The sequence below is a fragment of the Bufo bufo genome, chromosome 3 (genome assembly GCF_905171765.1).
Source record: "Bufo bufo chromosome 3, aBufBuf1.1, whole genome shotgun sequence".
NCBI classification, from domain to species: Eukaryota; Metazoa; Chordata; class Amphibia; order Anura; family Bufonidae; genus Bufo; species Bufo bufo.
The window spans coordinates 34713171-34725844 of NC_053391.1; the positions used below are offsets into that span (position 1 = coordinate 34713171).

Here is a 12674-nt window from a genome sequence, read left to right on the forward strand (position 1 = left end):
AGTTAGTTCATAGTGTAATAATCGGTGAAAGGTCCTCTTTAAGGTCAATATATTCAGTAAAGAGATGGGACGGTAATTAGCACATGAGGATAGATCCTTTCCTTCTTTAGGGAGGAGAATATCCTGGAAAGTGGAGTAATAAGTAATGGGGAGCCTATCGGGCGCAAGGACATTTCCCTTTGGGTATGTTTTTGATGGCACCAAAAATTGTTTCGATAAAGTATCTTTTTGTATTGGGGATAAGGATGGCAAGTGCAACTGGTTGAGGAAGCTATCAGTTACATTGACCCTGTGGAAAGGTGCAAGATTGGGTGTATCGAGCTTTCGATTATAGCAAGACTCGTAGGAGAGCCTAAATTGTTCAGCTATTGCATCTGTTGAATACAATTACTTACCATGTGGAGTTTTAATACGGTGTACAAAGTTAGAGTGTCTTCTCCAAGTTATTCTGTTAATCATAAACTTGGATGCCTTAATACCATGTGCAAAAAACTTATGTTGGGAGTTGATTGGTAATACTTTGCCGATGAGGAACACAAGTACTAAATTCTAGTAAAAACTCTAACTTCATAATCAGCTCTTTATGTCACGTATTTCCAGTGCTGAGTAACTCACCCACGTACTGCCCAAATGGGGTATGAACAGAGCCTAAAACCGCTATACTTTTAAAAGCTCAACACTTTAGAGTTACTGGCCTTTAAAAATATCATCACTTACCTTAGTAACTTTGAAAAAACAGTTGAAGTTGTGAAAATGTGTCCTGGCAATTTCACTGAATGTTTTTAGTACAGTTTCTAAAAGAAATAATATTATCGCCATCAGAGACAAATCTGAGGTCCTTAAAGGGCTTGTCCATCCCTCTTCCCCCCCCCCCCCCCCCCCCACAAAAAAAAGTCACTCATTCTCCGGCACACCATTCCAGCTCTGAGGATCTTGTTCCCGCTTCTTCCAGTACCATGTGGTACAAGTGTGATGTCCCATCCATCTAGTGTGCCTCTGAAGCCATTTACTGGCCTCAGCAGTCATGGGACGCTAGAGGAGACATCACCACTGAGGCCAATGAATGGCTGCAGCAGTGCATGTGACAATGGACGGGAAGTCACACTTCCGGTCAAGAGAGGACCAGAGGCAGTAGATTTGAGACCCTCAGTGCTGGAACGGAGTGCCACAATAATAGCATGTTCTGCATGTTACTGGGCTGTAGAGCAGAAGCCGCCAAAATAACACCCTCTTCTCTGACATAACTTCCTTCTCTGTGGCTATTTGCTGTAGCTGCATCTCATAGATTTCCTGTTCTGCCTCTAGGTATTAAATATGGAACTACTGCACAAACTCAAACCATAACAATCCTAACCCTTAGGACCAGGTGCCCTTTCTTACAGGGCCTCCCATAGGCATAGCACTCTGGTGCCAAACCCTGATTGATGGCAATCATCCATGTGATCCTCTCAGAATCTGGGCACCTGAACTGTATGCTCTGGTGGCCACTGCTATAGCCCATTATTATTATTTTTTATTCTTTAGAAGTTCTGTCTCCAATGTTTTCCGACTGGGAGATATGTTTAGTATATTGACCCCAGTCAAGCAATCCTTTCATGAGTCTGTCTGGTTTGGACAATCCCCGTTGTTAGAAGAGTCCAATATATTGGGGAATCTGGTAGTCTTCGATTCCCGTACAGGAGACATGGAGAATTACACAGATGCCATTAACCAGAGGTCTGCACATATTGTAAATACTAGATCACATGTTGGGTCTTCAAGTGACAGAGACTCTATTCATAGCTGTTCTCCTGAATTCATAAGTTTCCTCTATCAATTAGACAATCCCTTATGAATATTACGATGATAATGATAGAAACATAAGTAGTAACTATACATCTGAGTCTAACTAGACGATATCGTGGCCTTCCAAAAAGTTCATGGGGAGCCTTTCACTCCTTCAGCAGCCAAGACTCATGGCAATCTAGTCATTATTTTGAGTCTTCCTTCCACCAGACACAAAACTGCATCAACCGTACAGACAATGACTGCCTCACCCGTCACGGTTTTCAGCACTTCTCTGGCGGGATCCTCCATGTTCCCAATCTTTTCTTTAACGATTGCTTCAAACGACTTATAATTAATAAATCCTGGAAGTTCCCTTCCTCGGTGAAACTTCTCAAATTCATCTATTTCATCCTTGAGAACGGAGTTAACTAAAAAAAAAAATTTTTTAATTACCGTATATTGATTAAGTGAATTTTATGGCAGTTGTAGTGGCGAGGTACTTGCATATTCTCATCATGGTTGATGCAGTAAAGTTTCTACACATCACGGTTGTAGCTTGAGCCCATAGCATCATTTTAATACCTTCCACATACACTACATGGTTTCATATCATATAGGGTTTTAAGGGAATGTGTCATGAGAAAAATATATTTTCTTTAAAGGCGTTTTCCAGGGGTACAATATTCATGTCCTATCCTTAGAGTTGGATAATCAATATCCTATTGGTTGGAGTACGACTCCTATCACCCTGAAGATATAGCTTTTTGAATAAGCCGTTACACTCCACTGAGATCTTTGGCCTCAACACAGCATATCAAGCACAGTGCCGTACATTGTATAGTGGCCGCACTTGGTATTGCAGCTCAGCCCCTTCCACTTAAATGATACTATGCAGCACATAGGCCATGTGACAGATGAACTCAATGCTCACCGGAATACCACACTGTCTTCAAACAGCCAATCGGTGGGGTGCTAGGAGTAGGATCCCACTGACCTGATAGGATAGGTCTTTAATTTTTTTACTCCAGAAAACCCCTTTAAATCAAGCATATTTTTTAAGAATTTGGCAATTTTTTTCATGTGACTATATTTAAAATAATCCTGAAATCCTGCAGTTTTCATGCTGATCCTCATATTACGGTGACACTTCCTGTTCTGTAGAGGTCACAGAATTCACCGTTAACAATAGGTGATGGGTGAAGGTCCTCTCCTCTACTTCCCTGCACAGGTCACAGGGTGTGCCCACAACGCTCTCCCATAGAAGTCAAACACTTCTCTCCAGGTTACAGTTTCCTATGGCCTATGTGGCTGCTATAAATCAAATTTAAATGCTGTTAACAGCAGCTCAGACACGATGGCCGTCCCCATAATCCTGAACAGAAAATAGAATGAAAAAAATCTACCAGAAAATTCTATCAGAAAATAAGACATTAGAAAAAAAACTATTTTATTTTGTATTATTTTTATTTTATTTAGTAAAAAAAATATAGATATAGATCCATTCAAATTTGTCCTCATTAGACACCCAGTTTAAATTTAACCCTTTAATAATCAGTACATCAGTCATGTACCTGGTCGTACATTACTCCTGTGGTGGCCACTGCTGGCCATGCAAATAAATCACAGGCCTATAAAGGAATAGACTAGTTCAATGAGATCTGGAGATGTTTATCTATCAGCTTTGTGTTCTGACCCATCATTAGTGAGGAGTGGCTTTAAAGAGTGAATAAAGAAAGGAGAAATCTAAATCTAATCTATATTTGCTGTGAACATCCTTTGCCTTCAGAATCAGTTCTTCTAGGTAGACTTGCACGCAGTTTTTGAAGGAACTCGACAGGGAGGTTGTTCCAAACATCTTGGAGAAGTAACCAGGGGTCTTCTGTGGATGTAGGCTTAGGGTACTTTCACACTTGCGTTGCTGGATTCCGGCAGGCAGTTCCGTCAATCTGTATGCGGATCCGTCCCACAAATGCATTGCAATACCGGATCCGTCTCTCGGGTTGTCATCCGGAAAAACGGATCCAGTATTTATCTTCTTCACATTTTTAAAGGTCTGCACATGCTCAGACCGCAAAACCAGATCCGTTTTGCCGGAACACTTGGGGCCAGATCTGGCATTAATGCATTTCAATGTAAAATAATGCCGGATCCGGCATTCCGGCAAGTGTTTCGGAATTTTGGACGGAGAAAATTCTGCAGCATGCTGCGGTATTGTCTCCGTCCAAAAACTGTACAGTGACTGAACTGAAGACATCCTGATGCATACTGAACAGATTGCTCTCCATTCAGAATGCATTAGGATAAAACTCCAGTATTGATCCCCTAGGACGGAACTCAATACCGGAAAAGTTTAACGCAAGTTTTACTCCAATCCTTCCATCTCTTCATGTAATCCCATAAAGACTCAATGACGTTGAGATTAGAGCTCTGTCTGAGCCATATCCTCAGGATTGCTGTGTCCTCAATGCCAAGAAATATAGGCAGATACTTATCCATCATGCAATACTGTCAGGGAGGAGTATGATTGGCTCCCAATTTATTCTGTAGCAGGACAATGACCCCAAACATACAGCGGATGTCATTAAGAACTGTCTTCGGTGTGAAGAAGAACTTGGCCTCTACAAAGTCCTGATCTCACTTGAGTCTTTCTGGGATTAAATGAAGAAACGGAAGGATTTGAACAAGCCTACATCCACAGAAGATCTATAATTAATTCTCTAAGTCTACTTTCACACTGGCGTTTTGGCTTTCCGTTTGTGAGATCCATTCAGGGCTCTCACAAGCGGTCCAAAACGGATCAGTTTGCATTCTAATGCATTCTGAATAGAAAAGGATCCGCTCAGAATGCATCAGTTTGCCTCCGTTGCGTCTCCATTCCGCTTTGGAGACGGACACCAAAACACTACTTGCAGCGTTTTGGTGTCCGTCTGATGAAACTGAGCCAAACGTTTTCTATGACACAATCTGGCACAATAGAAAACTGATCCGTCCTCCATTGACTTTCAATGGTGTTCAAGATGGATCCTTCTTGGCTATTTTAAAGATAATACAAACGGATCCGTTCTGAACGGATGCAGACGGTTGTATTATCTGAACGGACCCTTCCATGATGGATCCGCACAAAACGCGAGTGTCAAAGTAGCCTAAGATGTTTGAAACAACATCCCTTCCGAGTTCCTTTAAAAACTGTGTGCACGTGTACCTAGAAGAACTGATGCTGAAGCCAAATATTGATTGGATTTAGATTTCTCATTTGTTCATTCACTTTCCATTTTGTTGCTTTTTTGAAGGCATTCTTACTTTGTGGAGGATCTTAGATGAACCCAATTGGATACGTCTATAAGGATGTTTTAAAAATGCCACCAACATTTCAGTAGAATTAACCAAGTGTCATAACTTACACCTCATGATGCACTTATCCAACTCGTTCTGCCAAGTATTGAAGCACATCCGAACTCTGGAAACAAGTTTGGGGGTCTTTGTAAGTGACACAAATTCCTCTCCTTGTATAACGTAGGCAATGTCCAGGTTGAATTGCTGAATTTTCTGTCATGGTATAAGATAATATGTATAAATAAAGCTGAAGAAAGACAGGTATTGGGGACCTTGTCTACTTGGGATGGATTCATACAAAGCAGCTAAGGCATAGTCCTGTACATTTGCTGCCCCACAGACCAAGCATGGTAAACATAAGCAGAGCTTGGCATCTCCAGCCATGGTACAAAATGCAGTGAGGTGCTGATGTCTGCCGCTACCTTTAAATCCCTAGGCCCACCTTGTGGCACAAGTAAGCTCACATTTCAAGGGGTTCTCCAGAACTGTAAAATGGCTCAATCAGGGAGAGAAGACACTTTGTGTATCACTTGCACTCCCGTTTCTTCGCCGTCTTGGATAACATGACCACCCGATTGGCTGCAGGCTCTTCCTCTACATTATGCAGTTAAACAGGAAGTAAGATGAGCACATCTTGTTTTGACTTTAGAGGAAGTGCCTGCTGCCAGTCGGGTGGTCACGTTATCCTTGTCTAGATTGTGGAATCGGTGGAACAACAGAAGGATGAGTGCTGCTCAAAGTGTCTACGATCCACAGGTTAGCTGAAAGACCCATATTTGGTACAGGCTGGAATAACCCTTTTAAATTCTAAAAAAATTAAATAAAATGAAAGGTATGTATGACACTGTTCACATCATATTATGGATCTATGCTTGGCATGAACATTAAAGGAAAGATATAAAATCCAAGTGTATCCATTTACCCAACAGAGGCAAAAACAGTACCCTGCCGGTGTACATTGGGATCCCTTTATTATGCCTATGCTATTTTATAGAACGGTATATATGCTTGTAAAATGGAATGGGTGACATATTCCACTGTACGCCTATACAATATATATGTTGTAGTCTTCCATCGGAGGTGTATCTTGGGATCCCTTCCCAGTATATATACAGTTGCAAGAAAAAGTATGTGAACCCTTTGGAATGATATGGATTTCTGCACAAATTGGTCATAAAATGTGATCTGATCTTCATCTAAGTCACAACAATAGACAATCACAGTCTGCTTAAACTAATAACACACAAAGAATTAAATGTTTCCATGTTTTTATTGAACACACCATGTAAACATTCACAGTGCAAGTGGAGAAAATATGTGAACCCTTGGATTTAATAACTGGTTGAACCTCCTTTGGCAGCAATAACTTCAACCAAACGTTTCCTGTAGTTGCAGATCAGACGTGCACAACGGTCAGGAGTAATTCTTGACCATTCCTCTTTACAGAACTGTTTCAGTTCAGCAATATTCTCGGGATGTCTGGTGTGAATCGCTTTCTTGAGGTCATGCCATAGCATCTCCATCAGGTTGAGGTCAGAACTCTGACTGGGCCACTCCAGAAGGCGTATTTTCTTCTGTTTAAGCCATTCTGTTGTTGATTTACTTCTATGCTTTAGGTCGTTGTCCTGTGGCAACACCCATCTTCTGTTGAGCTTCAGCTGGTGGACAGATGGCCTTAAGTTCTCCTGCAAAATGTCTTGATAAACTTGGGAATTCATTTTTCCTTCGATGATAGCAATCTGTCCAGGACCTGACACAGCAAAGCAGCCCCAAACCATGATGCCCCCACCACCATACTTCACAGTTGGGATGAGGTTTTGATGTTGGTTTGCTTTGCCTCTTTTTCTCCACACATATTGTTGTGTGTTTCTTCCAAACAACTCAATTTTGGTCTCATCTGTCCACAGAATATTTTGCCAGTACTGCTGTGGAACATCCAGGTGCTCTTGTGCAAACTGTAAACGTGCAGCAATGTTTTTTTGGGACAGCAGTGGCTTCCTCTGTGGTATCCTCCCATGAAATCCATTCTTGTTTAGTATTTTACGTATCGTAGATTCGCTAACAGGGATGTTAGCATATGCCAGAGACTTCTGTAAGTCTTTAGCTGACACTCTAGGGTTCTTCTTCACCTCATTGAGCAGTCTGCGCTGTGCTCTTGCAGTCATCTTTACAGGACGGCCACTCCTAGGGAGAGTAGCAGCAGTGCTGAACTTTCTCCATTTATAGACAATTTGTCTTACCGTGGACTGATGAACAGCAAGGATTTTGGAGATACTTTTATAACCCTTTCCAGCTTTATGCAAGTCAACAATTCTTAATCGTTGGTCTTCTGAGAGCTCTTTTGTGCGAGGCATCATTCACATTAGGCAATGCTTCTTGTGAAAAGCAAACCCAGAACTGGTGTGTTTTTTTATAGGGCAGGGCAGCTGTAACCAACACCTCCAATCTCATCTCATTGATTGGACTCCAGTTGGCTGACACCTCACTCCAATTAGCTCTTGGATATGTCATTAGTCTAGGGGTTCACATACTTTTTCCACCTGCACTGTGAATATTTCCATGGTGTGTTTAATAAAAACATGGTAACATTTAATTATTTGTGTGTTATTAGTTTAAGCAGACTGTGATTGTCTATTGTTGTGACTTAGATGAAGATCAGATCACATTTTATGACCAATTTGTGCAGAAATCCATATTATTCCAAAGGGTTCACATACTTTTTCTTGCAACTGTGTGTATATATATATATATATATATATATATATATATATATATATCTTTGTTGTAAGGGTATTTTACATATTTAATTAAGTACAGATTGCTTCTGTCCCCTTTAATTATATCATTAAATATTCTTTGTAATGATATTTATTGTAATGTAGTGAGTTAGGGATAGTTAGATAACGTTTACTAAAACCTCCATTATATTGAGAAGGCTGCATTCCTGAGTGATTATCTCAGAGACGTGCATACTGCATACTGAACATCTCTAGAAGGAGGGGATGAAATGCATAAACCTTTGTGCACAAAGAAAAATAACAGAGCTCCGCTGATAACATCATCCAGGTAGGATGTTGTAAGTCTCTCTCTCTCTGTTATCACCATGGAGCGTTGGCCATGTGCTATGGCATGGTGATGGGAATTCCCCCCATTGTATTGGGTAGGTGATTGATTTTTATTTATTCTGTATGCGATTTTGTCTGTTTTACCTTATATTTAATCACACTTAGTAAATATTTTTATCACTTAGCCTTTTTAAGCCTATTTAGTCTCAAATTGTCAAATTCAATTTTAAAAAAAATCATACAGAGGCTGAAATTTTGAAGTGCACATTACCTGAGAACTGTTCATTATACTATATTCATTAAGCAATTATTAACCCCTATAATCATTTACCTCCACCAGAAAGGCCAGTCTCTCGCTCTCATCCTCTGGGACACCTCTTCCACACTTTTCCAGCTCATCTTTTGTGATCTGAAGTTTGTTTTTTATCTGATCCTCCAGTGCAGGAAGTGATTTCTGTCAATGAAAGAAAACTGCATAAAATGAAGGTGCCAGTATGACTGTGAAGCCAACAGCTGTCCCCTTTATGTTTTTCAGCTTCTGCTGATAATTAGCAGATCCTCAAAGGCAGTAAGAAGATTTTAAGGACTGGAATACCAGCTCATACAGGAGTTGGATAAAAAAAATTCCCGTCAGCCTACATACAGCCAACCTCCCCCTGTATTATGGAAAAATTGTGGGGCACAGTGCATGCTGTGGCAATTTTTTGTTGTTTTTTTCATGACCCCTTAAATAGTTTATGAACCACACCATCAGCCTAAGAAGAAAAATAAAAGCAGATCATAGTAAAAAAAATAATCACATGATCAAGGACAGGTGTTACCTCTCCAAGAGCACCATTATGGAGGGGATTTTGCTAGAACATAGTCTATTGCTGAAGACATCCTCATGATATGTTAAGTTGACTTACATTAATGTGATCCACGAGTTCCGATGTGAGTCGTTGAGCTAGATATGGGATGGTCGCTTTCTCCTCAAGCACAAGGTCTCTGCATTGATCGAAATAAGTACATAACCAGGCATATTGAATTTGAAACTTGGGGCCCCAAGAGGAAGCATTTTGCGAAACGATCGTCGGGCGGCTGTTTCAGACCAGGGTCAGTAGGTATTCATTGCACTTGCACTTTAAACTGTGTTTCCCCCCCCTCTTCCCTTGCAGTCCATGCCTGGTGAGGGCGGCACCCAGGCTTACACTCCCTTAAATGTTTTGGAGTGTTTGTTTATGTATGCTCTGGATGCTATTATCGCCATATGCGCCCCACCAAGTTGATACTGTTTTATTGTGTATGGGGGGATACTAGTCCCTTATTGGTTTGGAGCTTACTCTGTTTTTATACATTTATTATAACACCGTTGTGTTCCCAGTATGTGCTGTCTTTGTATATGTTTTAATTGATATACCATCTAATGTGTTGGATATCCAATAAAGAATAATTAATGAGAATTGCTCTCTGTGTGGTTGCTCTTTGAGCTGTGTAGGTGATAATACGGCTGTGCAGTACTCAATCATATAGCGGTCACGTTGTAAGCGCCACATGACCATGCTATGTGGTCAATCACTTAGGCATCCCATTTGTTTTATTTGCATTCTGTTAAATACTGCACTGTTTAGCTGTCCATCTTTGTGTTATGTGGCCCATGCTTAATAAAGGAGAACTGCTTTAGGGTAGGTAAGACTGAAATCAGAAATAAAAAGGAAGGACTTATACTTCTTCCTGCTGGATCCACTTTTGATACAGTTGATAAACTTACAGGAAAATCCACCTCAAACCTCCTCCAAAAACTCTGTGTGAACAAGGGGCTTTCTTGTAATTATTGGTAATTTACCCTCTTTGTTATTGCCTCACCTGAAAAATGCATGGTCTTTAAAAAAGTTCTCCTCCTTCTTAATGGCTTCTTTCAGTGACAGCCTATCCTGGATGTCCTGCTGTCCCCGACATTTCACAATCATGTAGCCTTTCTTCAGGTGGATTACATTATTGTTGACCACATTCAAAATGTCTTCCTCAGTTCCCTTGTCAACTAAGTCAGGCTTAGTTAGGATTCCTTTGGTTACAAAAAAGAAAAAGAAAATAAAATTACCTTCTAGATTGTCTCTGAAGACCACTGATCCTGAAATATCTAAAACTTCTTTGATGATATCAAGTCCCTTGCTCTGACCATAAATGTGGCTGGACCATCATAAAATATGGATATTGTGTAGTTGCCCATGATAATCTGATGTGTAAAACAGAAGAACCTGGGTGGATTCTCAAAATCAAATTGGATTTCTTTACTGGTGCTGGTTTATTTCATTGTATGACTACCATCACAGGCCAGGTTGGCTTAACTCTTTGTCACCCTCCATACCTATCCATTCTATAATCAAATAGTGTTGTGATCCTCATCCCGTGTTTTCCAATGGCTGTGTATAAAGGGAGTTCTGCACTGGTTAATAACACCAGTAGAAAAAAGATGGGGACAACCTGAGCTTGGGCTGTGATCTCCAAAGGAAGCCCACATGGCCTGTCCATCTAGTATACAATCTTGAAACCTCTCAGTGGAAGCAAAGAAACTCACCCAAAGTTCTCTCCCCACTAGGGTCCACCTCTTGTGCCATCTTGAGGGCTTCTGTTGTGGCAATGTCAGCGTTACAGGGCACCACAACCAAACAGATTGTTTCTTGCTTCTCGATATACTTCCTAATCAGCCTTTTGATCTGGAATTAGATCGCTTATGGTTAAATTCCCAGATGTATCTACGAAACATATTCATTTAAAATTTTGATGTATGAGACTCAGCAGCTTCAGATCCCCTTAAAGGGCTTCTGTCACCCCCCCCCCCCCCCCCCAAAACTCATTTTAAATTTTTGGGCATATTAAAATCCTTATTGGACGACTATTCCCTATATAGGGTTCTTACCTTGTTCTGTGGCTTCGTTTCATAAAGAAATCGAGCTTTTAAAAGATGCAAATGACTTCACTACCAGCAAGTAGGGCGTCTACTTGCTGGTAGCCGCTGCATCCTCCTTTTTTTAAAAACGCCCCTCCTCCAGTTGATTGACAGGGCCAGCGAGAACTCTCCTCCTCTGGCTGGCCCTGTCAGCATTTTAAATCCCGCGCCTGCTCCTTACGTGTCTTCATTCGGCGCAGGCTCTCTGAGAGAAGGACGCTCGCTTCCTCAGCACTCCCTCAGTGGGCCTGCGCCGATGATGTCACCTCTAAACCCGAAAGAGAAGACTTCATGGAAGTGCTGAGGAAGCGAGCGTCCTTCTCTCAGAGCGCCTGCGCCGAATGAAGACACGTAAGGTGCAGGCGCGGGATTTGAATTGCAGACAGGGCCAGCCGGAGGAGGAGAGCGCTCGCTGGCTCTGTCAATCAACTGGAGGAGGGGGCGTTTTTTTAAAAGGAGTATGCAGCGGCTACCAGCAAGTAGACGCCCTACTTGCTGGTAGTGAAGTCATTTGCATATTTTAAAAGCTCAATTTTTTTTTTTATGAAACGAAGCCACAGAACAAGGTAAGAGCCCTATATAGGGAATAGTCGTACAATAAGGATTTTAGTATGCCCAAAAATTAAAAATGAGTTTTGGGGGGTGACAGAAGCCCTTTAAGTGGACATGACCACTATAAATTACCTGATATTGCTACAAATTTGACATCAAGGTCTAGTGATACTTTCACCAAGACATGTCACATCAGTCTATTTTTTTTTCCATTTACTATGCGAGTCATAAAAATATAATACGCCATCTGTATACAGTGCAGCAAAAGGTCCAGATATGCGATTCCATGAACCAGAGCTGGTACCGGACAGAAAACAAAAGCTTTCATCATAGAAATAGACTGGATAACCTAGAAACAGTGGTATATTGCACTGAAACCAGTTGACAAGGACTATAGAGATTTGTGGAGACTAAGAGATCACCTTGGTTTTTACCAGGAACCCTCTACAAGGAATTTTGGACTTAACCGTTGGTATCTATAGGCCATGAGTTTAGTAGTTGATCGGAAAATGCATCAGTAATGAGGCACAGAAAGGTAGTCATGAAGCATTCAAGGGATGACAAATCCAGAGGGCAAGGCAGACCTGGGGGTACTACAATATTGTAAATAGTTTCATTATATTGTTTATGCTTGGTCATATCTACCAGTAGGTTTATTGTTGGCAAAGGGTGGTTACGAACTGGGCAATGACCATGCTTCTCCCCTCTTGGTAGGAGTGGGCTAGTCCTGCTTCCTGCCTGAATGGGGGAGAGGGGTTCCTGTGTAACTACAGAAGAGAGAGAAAGCACACCGCAGAGCTCCAGCTCCTAAGACGGATTCTCCATAGAGAGAAGCAAGACAAGTCATTAAGTAAAGCCTTGAGAAGACAGACAGCAAAATAAACAGCTACAACCAGCATTAAAAAACACTGTTGCAAGGTGAGGGACTACGGCTAACACACCCATCACCCAGAATGCTACTAGGCAGTACAGTACTAGTGCTAAACTGCAGCCATCCAACCTATCTCCATATTCTTAACTGGTGCCAG

At 41.3% G+C, this 12674-nt stretch overlaps 1 protein-coding gene across 2 annotated transcripts in view; it reads right to left on the reverse strand.

Annotated features, from left to right (window-relative positions):
- The window catches only part of LOC120994467 (interferon-induced GTP-binding protein Mx1-like), a 47913-nt gene that overhangs the window by 8955 nt on the left and 26284 nt on the right, over positions 1 to 12674 (reverse strand). For both annotated transcript variants that reach the window (XM_040423067.1, XM_040423068.1), the window contains exons 5-11: positions 10723 to 10861; positions 10011 to 10209; positions 9074 to 9152; positions 8497 to 8619; positions 5169 to 5313; positions 2037 to 2195; positions 718 to 794 (exon numbers count right to left, since the gene is read on the reverse strand). In XM_040423067.1, coding sequence (XP_040279001.1) covers positions 718 to 794; positions 2037 to 2195; positions 5169 to 5313; positions 8497 to 8619; positions 9074 to 9152; positions 10011 to 10209; positions 10723 to 10861 — 921 coding nt within the window. The remainder of the gene's footprint in view (positions 1 to 717; positions 795 to 2036; positions 2196 to 5168; positions 5314 to 8496; positions 8620 to 9073; positions 9153 to 10010; positions 10210 to 10722; positions 10862 to 12674) is intronic.